Source organism: Heterocephalus glaber, unplaced genomic scaffold (genome assembly GCF_053883595.1).
Source record: "Heterocephalus glaber isolate CG9 unplaced genomic scaffold, H.glaber_assembly_v1.0 deba00001764, whole genome shotgun sequence".
Classification (NCBI taxonomy): Eukaryota; Metazoa; Chordata; class Mammalia; order Rodentia; family Bathyergidae; genus Heterocephalus; species Heterocephalus glaber.
Window position 1 is genome coordinate 6819546 of NW_028258461.1, and position 16387 is coordinate 6835932.

Consider the following 16387-nt stretch of genomic DNA (forward strand, 5'->3'; position numbering starts at 1 on the left):
CTATTTTACTTTGATTTTTATTGAGAGGGATTTTTGATATAAATTACTTGCTTTTTAAAAACTATTAAGATTATATTATGAATGTATTAATCAAGAGCAGAAGAGGGTGATTTTTCTTTGTTAATTTATATATCTTAAGTCTAATTTTTTAATGTTTTTGATACTTTCTATGTAGAGTGTTTTCTGTCATTAAAACAGAGTTGGTACCAGCATATTTCAAGTTAAAAAATGCTATTACTAAAGTTATTAGAATGGCAATGAGTCTAGCACAGGATGGGCTTCTAATGAACTAAAATGCATTATGTGGCCCGGGGATTTAGCTCAGTGGTTTTGCCACCTGCTGCGCAAGCGCAAGGACCCGAGTTCGATCCTGGTACCAAAAATAAATAAATAAATAAAATGCATTATGAGATGGCAGGAGTCATGCACTCCCACTCGAAACTATCTTGTGTGCTATCCAAATGGGAATCTTAAAATGCTTCCTACTTGGAGTTTTTCTGCGTTGGCAAAGGCACCTATTTATTCAGAATCACAGGAACTAGCATCACTGTTTTAACACTCTACATTGGCAGCAAGTGGAAAGTTACAGTGAATTTACACGAGTTCAGAATTGCCGTTTTATGACACCCAAACACTGTTATCACTGTTATACAGTTTTGGGAAATTCTAGCAGATTTCAGGTTCAGTAGATTTTAGGGTGAAACAGGCACGGAAGAGTCGTCTACTCCATGCCACCCCATCCCTAGTCTTCAGGCAGCTCCAAACCCAAACCTGCCTGGACTGGGTGTGCCCCATTTTGAGAAATACTCAGAAGATATTCTACAGCTTCTTTCAGACATCTAACTGTGATCACTGCCAGGATCATCTCTATCCTCTATCCTCCATTCATCCTCCCTCCCTCCCTCTTCCCTCTCTAAAGCACAATAATTTCAATCCATTTCTACATTTTATGGAGCTAGAGATCTCTTATGTCTTAATTGGAAAGAAATCAGAGAGATAAAATAATGTATGAGAAACCTCTTAGTAAAACTGTAAATTTAATTCTACTGTAGGGAATTAATAAAAACATCATATGCCTAAAATTTTTCATTGTTTTTTTCTTCCTATGTTCTCTGGCAAAGAGGTTGAAGACAATTAGTACTGGTTCATTTTTGTTTTAAGTTAATCATTAGCCACTGTAATCGACAGAAGAAATCTATATTGGCAGTACAAGAAATATTCTGCTTCACTGACCCTCTACTTCCTTTGCATTTCCCTCCTTACCAATACTTGCAGGATGACCTGAGGACTTGTGTAAAAATAGCTCTTCTTTATTTATTTTATAGGCACTTCTTGCTTGTGTGTAATACTAACCAGCCATGTGGATATTAAATTAAAGATTGCAAATTCAGTATATATACGGGCTCAACATTTTCTGTAAGTTCAAATTGCTGCATTATAAAGGTGAGGTCTGCTGTGAAGACTACAGAGAAGCAACAGAGGGCAGGAATTAGAGGTGAATGGGCCCAAGTAAACTAAATTTCACGGGTGTATTCACTTTCAATAGAAATTTTGCTGGATGTTATGGGAAATGCTATGGGAAATTTAGTGCTTTTATTAGTAAGCTATGTCAGACCTTGTACGATAAGTAAAGGTTGCAAACTATCATTCTGGTAAAGGTGTTGTTTACTGGTTTCCAGGAACTGTTTGAAAATTTGCCTGCACATCACTCTTAGCATGCAAAAGACCTGGGAAAACAGTTGTTTCAATGCCCTGTCCTTGGGTGGCAGGTAGCTAAACTATATAACACAGATAATTACTGAGCTTTTCTCAGTCTCCAGGGACCCTACAAATTCCCCTAACCCAAGTTGGCACAGCTTTCCAGAAGTCACTACCCTTTATATACAACCTGGATTTCTCGCCTACTTCATTCCATTTATCCCAGTTTCTTTTTTTTAATCTCTATTTCTTTTTGAGTCATTTTGTACTAATTTGAAGGCAGTACTCCACTAAATAATTATTTCATATGGTTAAATGAAAATGATGATGAGATTTATCTATACTTTGATTTTTATTTTTAAAAGTAAACTTTTTTGTATAATATCTACAGACTAGAATACAGTCAAACATAGACATTTGGAAAATTTTGAAATTATTTTGAGGGTGAAGATTTACATCTTTGACCTTTACATATATCATAGAAAGGAAGGAAAATCTTTGTGGTTGTGTATTTTTAAATATTTTAGATGGAAGAATTATCTTTAAAAAACTAAGGATGGAAATATATATATATGGATTTGGTTTGTTACACTTCTTTTGACTCAAGCATAATATAGTACCATCAATGGTGACTATCTCAGCTTCAAAAGAAAATGTATTATTTTGCTTTAAGAGAAGAAAACAGAGTGAAGCGTCAGTGAAATTAGAGGGTAAGGTAAATAGAGCTTTATTTTGGAACTTCCAGAATCTATGACTCTACTTTTTAAAAATGTAAAATGAGCATTAGAAATATATTATGTGAAATGGGGCTCATCGGACAATAGGTTTTGTGAGATTGGAAAGACAGCACTTTCCTGTTAAGCCAAAAAATTATAAAGTTGCTTCGTAGAAATAGCTGATCATTACATTAATAGAAGCATCCATTCTGTTTCTGACTTATATACTTACAAGTATAATTATTTTATGTTTAGTAGTAATTTACATTGTGCTTTCTGTTCTCTAGTAAGGTAGTTGACAAGGTTGTCCTCAGTACAATAGTTGTATAATAGATCAGATATTCCCAGTCCAACCTTTTCTAACTGCTGCTGTGAAGGTGATGGTTGACATCCATTTGGACTGTGGATAAAAGAAAAATGACTGACAATAAAAATACAGTATTATTTCTCTAGGATATCCTTCAGAGATTCACTGGAATGAATTTATTAGTAGACTGATTAATAGGAGAAAAGATACACAAATTTATTAACATGTACAGTATTTTAGAAGGATCACAGGACTATGATTACCTTATGAGTACAGATACTAATGTACCCATCCTCCTAGAGGAAGGAGAGATGGAGAATGTGAATATTTGAGGAATGGTAAATGATTTTAGGTGGATGAATGGATCCAGTGCTTAGACAATAGTTAGTAAATAATTCTCTGGAAATTGAATGGGCCTCCTTCTGAGGTGATCAAAGCTTATGACAGATTCTGTCCAGGAGTGGCTCATTCTTCAGCCCTCTTCCCTATAGATGAGAGTTTAGCTAATGAAAACTCCAGGAAAGGATGAAAGGTAATTGCTCTTGTCTTTGGGGTAGCTAGTGCAAGATCAGAGTAAAGCTGCTTGCAACGTGTACTACAATATTTGCTAAGGGCCTTTAATTTGAGATAACCAGTACACCAGGGTGCCATATTTTGGGGTGAATTTCCATGTATTCCTTCAGATGCTTTAATAATTTTAGAATTGTACTGTTTAGCTTCAGAATAGTTGGTCCAAGCAACATTTTTACTAATCTTCACTAAGTCAGTAACTAAGAGCTTAGTGGATTTTGAATTTCCTAATGAGATTTCCTCCTCTGCTGTCTCTCCCTAGATTATAGCCAGATGTGTTTAGGCAAGGATTCTAAGCTTGGAGGAAGCATGGAGAAGTGTAATGAAAAGCTAACCTTTTCCTTCTTTTTTTGGTCAGTGTGCTGGAGAGGAGAAACGAGTCGGTACACGCACAGTGTTTGTTGGCAATCATCCAATTTCAGAAACAGAAACTTATATTGCGCAGAGATTTTGTGATAACAGAATAGTCTCATCTAAGGTAAGTTTTTTTTAAACTCAGTAGATGTTCATAAGATGAGATAAGGAACTTATTTATGCTTCTGAGGAAGACGATACATTTATATATTCATATACTGTATGGTTATGCACTTGTACAGATCATGTACCAACTATGGCACCCCCAAAAGACAGTTGGAAAACTTGGAAATTTTCTTCTTTAGCAAAAAGAGTATTAGTTGCACTCTGCTAAAATTTTTATTATCTCTAACTTCCATCGTGGTTATGTCTTCTACATTTTTTTCTATAAAAATTCTGACTCTAATCTGGAAATCCCTTCATTAGAATAATAATCAGTGAATCTCACCTAACTCATTTGGAACATATGCTCATGCTTAAACTTACGTTTTGGGTCAAAGTTTCAATCCTAAAATTACACTGGCATTTCTCCTCATTTAAAAAATCAAAATCATCAGTAGACTTCTTTAGACTTCTCTGTTCAGTCTTATCTAACTGCTTGAAAGTGTCTTGTAATTCTGATTCAGTTCTGTGCCTCTTTTTGCTTTTAATCTGAATTTATGCTATAAAGAGCAGTGCTTAACAAATGAAAGAGCATTCTGCATGACATTGGTAGTTGAAGTGACTGTTATGATGCTCAAAATTGGATTTAATGCCTACATCAAGGAGAGTTGATAATAAAATGGATACAGTAATTTAGAAGAGTGAACAGGTACTAGGATGAGTTACTTATTTGCATCTAATCTTATTTTATTCCATTCCATCCAAATCCTTGTAGTAGTTAGAAAAATCAGTGTTCATTCTCATAGGTCCATTGGCTGCTAATTTCATTGCTTTATATAGCTACTACATTTTTACCCATTTCCCTTTATCTTGTGCTGTACAGAAGCATTAGGACAATTTATTGGAGCCTTAGCTTCTCCTTCAGCATTTCTAATGCTAAATTGGAAAGTTTGGTGAGTAGAGATAAAAACAAATTTTAATTTTCCTTTTGGTGCTGGGAATAGAACCCAGAACCACTTGCTTGCTCAGCAGGTGATCTACCACAGAGCTATACCCTAAGCCTCCAAGCAAGTACAATTCTAAAGCTGCCTTTTGCTTGAATGAAATAATAGACTCTTACAGCTGATAATCACGTCAGCTTTCCTCCTTTGAATATGGAAAGTTGTTTAGTAAAGTTGTAAGATCTTGGTTTCAAGTTAAGTTAGGTGATAGATGTTTGAGGTAAGTGACCCACAACTTTCTCACATGTTTTCGCTTTTAAAGGTCACACTTTTGTATCAATTATTTAATTCCTTACAAAGTAGGTGAAAAATACCTTGTATATATTTGGGATGCTGGTATTTTTTTTTACAGAAAGTTTTAAGCATGTTCTAAATGTTAGAGCTACTTTTTAAGTCTATAGTTGTATATTAAGATAATATGACAGATGCATTTACTGACTTCTGAACAAGAACTTGGGACAAAAAAAGTCAATTCTCATGATTGTGTCTAAAACAACTATTATGCACAAATTTTCTTTCTGTGATTAACATTGCTTTTTATTTGTGGCACCTGACCAAGCTAGACAGTATACTTTGTAGATAAACGGGTTAACTTGAATAACTTAGTGTATATGACTCTAATTCAATTTCACTTTTAATTAAAAAATTCTAAAATATATGTTTCTCTTGGTCTTAAAATATTACATTAAAATGCAATATTGCATTAGAATATTACATTTGTACTATATGAAAAGGTGTGAATCTTAATTTGCCCTTTAGTTAAATTAGTGGAGTAAATGACCAAGGCAGAGGTTTCCCCTCTTTCTTTTTCTGTAGTACTGGGAATTGAGACCAGGGCCTTCAAACTAAGCTACATCTTCAGCCCTTTTTTATTATTTATTTTGACACAAAGTCTTGCTAAGTTACTGAGTTGCTCAAAGTTGGCATCTTCCTGGCTCAGCCTCCCAGAGTGCTGGAATTATAGCGTTTGCCACCACATCTGGTTTGATTGTATGATTGCTTGATTTAAAAACATCTTAATGTGAGCTGGGCACAGTGGTGCATGCCTGTAATCCCAGCGCCAGAAGTTTAGGCAGGAGGATTGCAGCAAGTTACAGATCAGCCTGGACTATATAGTGAGACCCTGTCTCAAAAAAAAACCAAAAAAAAAAAACCTTGATGTTTCTTGTGTGTTCACCTGTGGTAAGGGAGCTTATGACACCTTGAGGTCTCAGTAGCTCGTGCCTTGATGAAGGGAGTAACTAGAGTTCCTCAGTGAAGCCGTACATTTAATAAAACAGTGATGAAGGTGAGGGTGTACTTCAGTGGTGGCTATTTTCCTGGTATATGTGAGGCACCAGGGTTGATGATCTCTACCACTGCAAAAACAAAAACAAGCAACAAACAAATTAAACAAGTAGCAGACTAACAGGGTTTAGAAACAGCAATTACAAAAGTGTTCCCTTTTGATGTGTTAACACTACTTCCTAGAGAGGACTGTATGTAACTTTATTGTTTGGGAACAGAAGGTGAATAGTCAGAAGCTCAATTGTTAGCCTGTTGTTAGAATTTAACTTACTTTCTTTAGGAAATTGATCTCAATTGATTGAGGCAGTTCAGTGCCATTCTGGACATTGGGTTCAAAGTGATGGAATCAATGGTTTCTACTAGTATTTATTTTTGGTCACAAGCTGCTTTGGAAAGCTCATGAACAGTATAGAGCTTTCTCCTAAATAATGCTCATCCACATACAATTCTGCATTTACTTTTGGATGGTCCATGCTAAGGCTCTTTCTTGAACCCCAGTTCTTGGCCTAGTTTTTTTTTTTTTTTTTTAGTGCTGGGGATCGAACTTGGGTCCTTGCGCTTGTGCAGTGGTGGGCGAAACCACTGAGCTAAATCCCCGGCTCTTGAGCCCCAGTTCTGAGTTGGCTATTGGTTGCAATGTAGTTGCGCTGCTGAATGTATTTGCCTCCATTTATCTTCATTCTCTCAGGATTCTGTGAACTTTGAGCCCATAACTCTTGTTTTAAAAAGAGAGGGTAATAGTAAATTCCCATATACTTTGTCATGGTCTGTGACTATGACTTTCAACCACCTTACTAATGGATATATTCTCATATAATGTATATGATTGGGATGGAGACCTTTCAAGTGTAAAGTTAGCCTTGTATGTTTAGAAAACTTTCTTGTTTCTTGTTGTCTTTAGACATCTAGAAAATCCAACATTTGGTAACTTGTAAATGACTCAGTTCTTGAACTTAGGATTTATCAGTAAGAAAGTACGTATGATTTGATAGTTAACCAAAGAATTCTGTCCTTGTACCCATGTGTAATTTGGCATTTAAACGTTTACCAAACTCCTGGATGGTATATTGTTAATTGAAGTCAAAGCCCTGTGTGCCCCAGGATGTGTGTACACCTTCTCAGCAGTCATGAAGATGTGAGGCTCTGCTTGTAGGGGCAGAGATGAAGGATCTGACATTGATCAAGACTCCAAAGGTTCGCAGAGCAAGGGGAATTAATTTGTTCATTCATTTTTGCAAGTACCTTACTGTCTGATCTGTACTAGGCATTGTGCTAGGTGTTGAGGAAAAAATAGTTAACAAAACAGGTGAGCAACCTGCTCTTATAAGTGCTATTTAGGAAGTATATAGAGGATCATATGAAAGTATGTAACAAGAAACCTATTTTAGATTGAATTAAAGAAATAAAAATATGAGAGTAGGTGGCCATTGTAAGGCGTAGAGTGAAACTTCATTTCTGAAAAGAACTTCTGTGCCATGCTTGTAAATATATGTGTATGCACATATTTGAGGTTTGAGTTTCAAAATATTAGATGTACTAAATATTACTTTATATGATAATCTGGACCACATTAGTCATTACTATAAGGATTTTTCAAGTCTTTTTTCTTTCTCCTTTGTAGTATACACTTTGGAATTTCCTCCCAAAGAATTTATTTGAACAGTTTAGAAGAATTGCAAATTTTTATTTTCTCATCATTTTCCTTGTACAGGTAAGAGCTCCATAACTAGGTGTTCAACATAAAAACTTGATTGCTTTAAAAGAAATTTCTAACCTTAAAATGACCTTTGATTAAAAACAAAGATGTTCCAAGGCTTACTGTAATATGGCTTTTTAAAGTAGAAATAATACATTTTAAGATTTATATGATTTTTATAGATTTCTAAAACTGTGCTTTTACAAGAAAACTTGTTGAGATTTTATTTCATTGTTACTTTAAAATTTTCACATCTTTGTTCATCCAAGAAGGAAGTATATTGTGTACCATTAAATGAATTGGTCTATATCAAAGCTGGAAATAGTTCACACTAACAGTTTTACTCTGTTAAATACCAGTTCCATCCAGCCTAATTGAAAACTTAATCACTTATCATCCAGATTACCAGTTTTGCTCTGCCTCATTCACTTACTCCTTTGAAGTATGAGCGCATAGTAGATTGATCTGCTTTTCTTGTTCCTTCTACTGTTTACCATTTAAAATTTTAGACATTTTAAATTGCGTCTTCCATCTTTAAATCTCTAAACTATGAAAATCTTTCCCTCACTGTAATTGCCACCTGAAAATGTTACCACACTAAAGGTACTTTTTTTTCTCATTTCATTTTTTAAATGAAGCATAACAATTCCAATGAAATTGTCCAGTAGCCTTGTTGGTGTTAAGTGCTTCTGTTTATCCACTTTGAGGTTTTAGTAAATGGTACTGTAATTGAATTTAACCCTGCTACTTAAAACCAACCTGGGATATAGTATAGAAGGACCCAATTTCAATTCTGAGTGATGGAACATTTGAGAAGGAAGTCCTCTAGATCATGGTCTGATGTCTTAGCGATATAAAATAAACCACATAGTGATTTCTGCTTGCAAGAGTCATTGTATTTGGTGGGTAATGTGTTTCAGTTCAATTTAGCAAATATGTACCAAGCACCTACTGTGTTCCATGCAATTGTCCACACAACAAAAATGGTAGCATACAATGAAGATCAAGATGTGGCTTTCTACCCTTAATGGATTCATGTTATTGTTGAAAAGACAGTCATGTATTTGCTTAATGTAATAAAAGCTATTCATGTAGCATGAGCAAAGTGCTATGAGTATACAGTGCAAGTTAGGATATTTTCCTACCCAAGAGGAACTTGAGAAGGCTTCAAAAAGTAGATGATACTTGTCCTGGGCCTTGAAAAATTAGTAGAGCTTTACCTGGTGGAGAATGCTGGACCAGTATTTCAGGGGTAGAAAAGAGGTTGCATAAGGCATGGAACTGTGTAAAAACCTCACGTGCACACCTCTATGTGGCCTGAGCAGGCCTGGCTGGAGGTTAGAGATGAGAGTCAGTGATTGTGAGGGCAAACTGAAGTTTTGATCTCCTTCCCTCAAATCCACTTTTCTTTCAGTATTTTCTATTTTAGTAATCAAGATGGTGTCATCCCACGCATGTTAACCAGACTCTTGGAAGACATCTTTAATCATCCCTTAGACTAATTCCTACCAGCCCTGCCATTTTACCTCCTAAATATTGCTGGTATTTCTTTCCATGTCTGCTGCTTCCATCCTAGTCCAAGATATCTTTCACCTGGATTACAGCAATAGCCTTTCAAATGAACTGCCTGCCTCAACTCTGATTCCTTCCAATCCATCTTCCTTCCACAAAACAATGAGAATGATTCTGTTCATGTAACCTTTTCCTGCCTAAAACCTTCAGACAGTCTGGGCCTGCCTCTCTCTCCACCCTCGTCTTATGCCACACTCTCTCTTACCGATGGCTTCTTTTATTTCATTCATGTGCCTTTCTCCTTCCTATCATAGAGACTTTGTGTATACTGCTCACTGTACCTAGAAATCCCTCTTTGATTTAGTTAATTCCTATTTACCCTTCAGATCTTAGCATCTGCACACTTGTTTCAATGTCTGCCTTCTCCTGTAAGCTTCCAGTTACATGAAGGCAGGGACTTATTTCCATCCTGTTTAAAGCAGCATCTCTAGAACCTGACTGACAACAGCACAGGGGCTGATTGAGTGCTGCTCAACAAATAGCTGGGAAATGAATGGATATATTTCAATAAAGGGGTTAGTCAAAGCTGAGATTAAAACTAAGCTTGAGTTCTCTTAAAATATCTGCTGTGTGGGTTGCTTTTGTTTTAATGAAAATTAACATTCACCCTGCTACTGGAATATGTTTTGTCTGTAATTCTGTCTGAAATGTTTGTAACATGTGAGTGCCGAATTATGAGTTAGTGGTTAATTTTCATTTCACTTTCAATTTAATTTCTTTACCTAGGTCACAGTAGACACACCAACTAGCCCAGTTACTAGTGGACTTCCACTTTTCTTTGTTATAACCGTTACAGCCATTAAACAGGTAAATTTATTTACACTTATGTCTTCATTTCTGTCCAGCCTGGTTTGAATTTCATTGTCAAAGAATATTTAAATACCATGGACATTATCCTTGATGGATTTAGTTTCTATATGGTTCCTAATGAAAGCCTATTTCGTTGTTAGTAAGACACATCCTCGATGTATCGCTCCTTTCCTCCTCAGGATATGTGTGTGGGAGTGTAAACAAAAGATGGAGTAGGTAGAAGGCACAGCTCAGTTGGGAAGTAGGATGTGAGTTTTTATTGTGCATTAATAGATCTAATATGATAGATATGACTGGCTAAAATTTTCCTATTCCACTGGAGTTTTTGTTGTTGTTGCCTATGGCACAGAACTCCAAAGTGCAAATACTTTAATTTTAGTATCTTTCCTGAAGGGGGTCATGAGTAGAGAAGATTTTTATTCCTGTTTCTTCTCAGAGCTTGAAGTGCCACAGATTATGATGTGGTTGTCTTTGAAGTATTTTGAGCCTAGAACCTTTGAAAACTTCCAGATGGAATTGAAAATGAAAAAGGGAAACTAGAGGTGAAGGGGTGGGTTAACAAAATTTAGTGTGTACTGGGAGAGTCCACAGGACTCTGATTTATTTGTAAACATTTTAAAATAGAACTTAGCAAAGTACTTTAAAAAAGTGCCTCATGGAAAAACAGAAGGGAAAAATGGAAACAAAGCTTTTGTACCTAGGGAAGGGAGGGGGGTTGGGGGGGATAGAATAAGATAAAATTTATTAAAGAAACAACAAAAATGAGCTGATAAAAAGAAAAAAGTGCACCATGGGAGCTTGCAGAGTGAACATTTGCTTCGCAGTATTGGGAAATAAGGTTACCTTTCTTCTTGGGGTTATCTGGTCTTCTGTCTTGCCTATCAGGAACTGTAAGAATATTTTTGTCAAGTGTTCGGTTGCTAAATAAAGATGTTCGGAATGTTCTTTCCATTAGGTTGTTATGATTATTTGCTTTAATGTCATAAAATTGCTAGTTTCTAGAATAGCAGGTATGTTTTTCAAAGTCTTTTACTGACTCATTCTACCCCCAATACTAGTTCATGTTAGGGCCCTTCTTTCTTCATCAGCATCCCAAAATGTACCCTATGAAGTGATAGCCTAACATTATCATGAAGAGGGACAGAGGAGGAACGGTGGATATAGCACTTTCGGGGGAAAAAGAGAGATGGTGATCAAGAGATTTTTCAAACAGTTGTATTTGAAAAGATACAGACATTACAGTGAAAAAAAGGAGAATAAAAAAAGAGAGGAGGTCATGCTCAAATGAACATCCTCTTTCTTAGTTCTTTTGGCTTCAATCTACTCCACACAAAGAGTGCAAAGAAAAATGAGCCATTGAGTTCTTTCTGTGATTACTTTTAATTCAAAAAATCGAACAGCAATTTGTACTTTCTTTTATCACCACGCTAGTTTAGCTGTTCATCTCTGTAACTCATAGATTCTCTGTCAAAACAGTCCTAACTTGCTCTTTATATTTTCTGCATTTGGAGAAAAATTGTATTAACTTGGAAACGATCAGCATAAGAGTCTACAATATGTGCAGTACATATTTAAGTGTTTAGGTCTTTAAGAAAATAAAAACCCAGAATAGTTCTTTTTCAAATTAAAAAAGTAAAATTAACATTAATGAATAAAGTAGAATTAGAAGAATAAATCATAGTCCTTCACAGATAAAGGATATTAAGGCTCTAATGCCTGTGTTTTCATTTTTATCTGAAGAATGGAGGACCATTTCAACACAATAAAGGTATTTACCTAAGACATATTTGAAAGTATGTCTCAAATTTGCTATTAAAATGTACATCATTGTATTTAGCATTCTGATTTGAAATTATGCTGTAATTATACGTATCTGCTGTTGACTTGTGGGGGCTCTATAGAAATTTATTAACAGTGTTACTTCATTATCTGAGCTGGATTACATAGTTATTTTTATCCTTCTAGGGATATGAAGATTGGCTCAGACACAGAGCTGACAATGAAGTCAACAAGAGCACTGTTTACATTATTGAAAATGCAAAACGAGTGAGAAAAGAAAGTGAAAAAATCAAGGTTCTTTTTTTTTAGTTTACTCCTTTTTCATTGTAGCAACAATGTACATTTTAAAGTGTACCGGTCAGTGTCATTTAATCATGCACAATGTTACACAGTCATCAGCATTATCTAGTTCTATAATATTTTCATCACCCTAAAGGGAAACTACATACTCATGAAGCAGTCACTCCACAATTTTTTCCTAGACCCAGGAACACTAATCTTCTTTCTGTCTCTTTTTTTTTGGCATTTACCTATTTAATATTTCATATGAATGGAATCATAGGCTATATGACCATTTGTGTCTGGCTTTTTTCAATCAGAATAATGATTTTAAGATTCATCTAGGGCTGAAGGTGTAGCCAAGTGGTGGAGCACCTGCCTAGTATGTCGAAGGCCCTGTGTTCAATCCACAGCGCCACCTAGGGCGTGGAGGGAGGAAAGCTTTATCTGTTGTAGCCTGTAATAGCAGTCCATCCCTTTTGATGGCTGAATAGCATCTCATTGTATGAACATACTGCAGTACCACATTTTGTTTATTCATTAGCTACTGTACATTTGGATTGTTTCTACTTTGGGGATATTATGAATATTGTGACTAAAAACATTCAAGTAGAAGTTTTTGATTGAACATATATTTTCAATTCTCTGGGGTATATACTGAGGCAGATAATGGTTGGGTCTATGGTAATTCTATGAATAACTTCTTAATGAAGCGACAAACTGTTTTCCACAGTGGCCTTACCATTTCCATTCCCATAGAAATGTACTGTTAGTTTTTTAAGATCTCAGGCAATTCATTTTATCCAAATGTTTACCCAATAAAACCTTTATCAAATAACATTTTACACTTGCCTGTATCACACGTTTTTGATTGCCATTAGATTTCCCACGAGATTGGTTTTTTTTTTGAACAAATTGTATTTTTAGGACAGTTTTAGGTTCACAACAAAATGTAACAGAAAGTATAGGAAGGACCCATATATAGTACTCACTGCCCTGCCATACACATACTCTTTTACTATCAACTTCCCATACTAGAATGGTATTTTTGTTACAATAAAAGACCTACTTTGGCACATCATTTTCATCCATAGTCCATAGTTTACATTAGGGTTCACTTTTTTTTTTTTGAGACAGGGTCTCACTTTGTAGTTTAGGCTGGCCTTGAACTTGTGGTGATCCTCCTGCCTCAGCCTTCCAATTGCTGGGATTACAGGTGTGCATTAGCACACCCGGTGTAGGATTTACTTTTATATTATACATTCTATGGATTTTGACAAATGTATGACATGTATCTTGTCAGGGTGATGTCCCAACCAGTTGTCGGGTTGATAGCCTGATCAGTCACTGGGGAATGCCTGGTCACCCGATGAGGGGACAGGAGAGGATGAATGAATAATATACAAAGAACAAGGAATAAAGAATAGATGATAATTTATTACTTCTGGGAGGCCAGGAATTGATTTTTAGCCCTCTCCTGGCTAATGACCACCTGCTGTTAGTTCTGTCATGGCTAAGACGACGGGCTCTGGATTAGTCAGTATTTATGATTATACAACACAGGAAGGCGATGTGAAGGCAGATGTAGGAAATAGCAGAACTAACACACTAATGAGCCAGGTTGTAAGAGGGGAGTAACTATGTATACTTGTGAAGGACAGGTCACAGTTACCAAGGCACCTGTGCTGTCTTGCAGGTCCTAGCTAACGAGCCACCTGCATTATCTTAGCTAACATTTGATCTTAGAGAATGGTTACCCAGAGTCATAATTCTCAGCTGCAGTGTGTCCTTGCTAATAGAGATGTCACAACCTCATTGATCATTGAGACCTCAGTTGTGACCTTTGGCATAGGGAAGTCTGTCTCCAAACACCAGCTGAAAAGATCAACTAGCAATTCACACTTAGGCCTTGAAGTGACTCATAATTTTAATCAATAGCCGAATTCATAAACCAAATCAATAATATCTAAAGCCTGATCAGTGTGATTTCAAGCTGGTCTCCTGCAGTATCTAACAGTGTAGTATCATACAGGGCACTTTCACTGCCCTAAAAAAATTCTATTGAGTTCTGCCTATTTATTTCTCACTCCCCCTTACTCCTGGAAGCCACTGAGGTTTGTTTTGTTTTGTTTTTTTATTATTTCCATAGCTTTTTCTTTTCCAAAATACCATATTGAAATCATAAAGTATGTAGCCTTTTCACATTGGTTTCTTTCACTTAGTAATATGCGTTTAAGTTTTCTCCATGTCTTGTCATGACTTGATAGCTCATTTCTTCCTAGTGATGAAAAATAATCCATTTTCTAAATGTACCACAGTTTATTTGTATTTCTTTCTCCTGACAGGTATTTTACTTGCTTGCTGGTTTTAGAAATTATGAATAAAGTTGCTCTAAAGATTTGTGTGCAGGATTTTGTATAGGCATAAATTTTTACTTCATTTGAATAAATATAAGGGATCAGAGTTGCTGGATTGTGTGGTAAGAGTATGTTTTATTTTGTTAGCAACTGTCAAGGTATCTTCCAGTGTGGCTATATGCTATATCATTTCCCATTCCCACAAGTAATGAATGAAAGTTTCTGTTGTTCCATATCCTCATCACTATGTGATGATGTCAGTTAAGATTTTGGCCGTTGTAATAGGTGTGTAGTAGTGTCTCATTGTTTTGATTAGCATTTTTGTGATGACATATGATGTCGACCATCTTTCCATATGCTTCCTTCTCATCTGTGTATCTTCTTTGATGAGATGTGGTTGATTCTTTTTCATTTTATAATCAGAAAGTTGCTATTTTTGAGATAAAAAGAGGTCTCCATATCTCCAGAAATAGGAAATTATCTTGCAAGTTATTAGAGTAGTAATGGGAGTAATATTAGAGTGGAAGGGTCACTTGAGTCCTCCTTTCTCTGCAACTCATGAGGGAAGATCCTGTGTTGAACTAAAGCAGGTTAAGATGTGAAGTTTTCTATTTAAGCATAAAAACTGAGCACTGTTGTTCAGCATAAATATCAAAGGCAGTCTAAATGATTTATAGCATAAAATCTGTTGCTTCTAGGCTACTTAGTAAAATTGCACAGTAGGCACAGGTCTTCCCTTTTTCTCACCCCTCATTTCTTTCTTTTTAAAAAATTTTGCTGTAACTCCACCCTAACCCCCCTTTGCAAAAGCCCCCAGTCGCCTGCCTTTCCTTCAGCAGGCTTCTTTGCCTTAAAGCTCACCTCAGCCAGTTATAATAAGTTGATACTGTTGGGTAAAATGCTATTTGACTGAGGACTTTTGGAGTATACATGTGTGGGAAGAGATGGTTATAGGGAGTTAGTGTAGTCTAAGGTCCCTTGGCTAAGGAGTAAAGATTAAGGGTTTGGCAAGACTATTTTTGAACAGGAGAGTAACTTGGTCTTCAGCCCCAGTGCAATGGGAATCCTTTGAAGTGTTGGAAAGCGAGGGGGTGACTAGATCTTTTTTAAAATTCTGGAGAATAGGCAAAGTGGAAGCTTGAACAGATCTGCAATCAGGGAGACTAGTTAGGTGACTACTGCAATAATATAGTCAAAAGATGGTGAGAGTTTGTATTAGGATTATACTAGTATTGATAATAAAATAGTAATTACCATTTATATGATGTATACACCAAACATTTTCTTCCGTATTACATTGATTCATTTAAACCTCACTTCACTGTGGCCCAATGACATAGATACTTTTACTATCTTTCATTACAAATGATGAAACTGAAGCACAGGGAGGGTAAGAAACCTGTGCACAATTACTAAGTGGGAAAGCTTGAATTTGAATTGAAGCAAATCTAAATGTAGAGTCCATTTCTTAACCATAACTCTCTACTATCTATCTGGATTTTAAGGGAAGTGGATATATTTGGAGGTGGAAATATCAGGACTTAGTGATTTATTATATATAGGGAAGCAGTGAGGGAAAGAGTAAAAAAAGAATAATTAAGAAAGTTTTCTTGCTTTTGACCTAACTGCATGAATTACAATAGTACTATTAAATAAAATGCTGGTACTTTTATTGAGTTGTGGTAGATGGGAAAAAACAGATTTAGAAATAGGTGAGAGTGAAGAGAAATCTACAATTCACTTTTTGCTGTCTTATTTTTGATACACCTATTAGACATGTAGTTGTCATCCTTCGAGTTCTTAGGAAATGTTTCAGCTAGAAAGAGAAATTTGGGTCTCATCAGCGTATATTGTATATT

The 16387-nt window shown here is 35.8% G+C and overlaps 1 protein-coding gene across 14 annotated transcripts in view; it reads left to right on the forward strand.

Moving 5' to 3' along the window:
* Positions 1-16387, forward strand: part of Atp11c (ATPase phospholipid transporting 11C (ATP11C blood group)) — a 176446-nt gene that overhangs the window by 84086 nt on the left and 75973 nt on the right. For 13 of the 14 annotated variants that reach the window (XM_004862303.3, XM_013078680.3, XM_087202110.1 and 10 more), the window contains 4 exons: positions 3650-3769; positions 7657-7746; positions 10030-10110; positions 12079-12186. In XM_004862303.3, the coding sequence (XP_004862360.2) occupies positions 3650-3769; positions 7657-7746; positions 10030-10110; positions 12079-12186 (399 nt within the window). The remainder of the gene's footprint in view (positions 1-3649; positions 3770-7656; positions 7747-10029; positions 10111-12078; positions 12187-16387) is intronic. The other variant, XM_087202114.1, reaches the window with a different exon arrangement.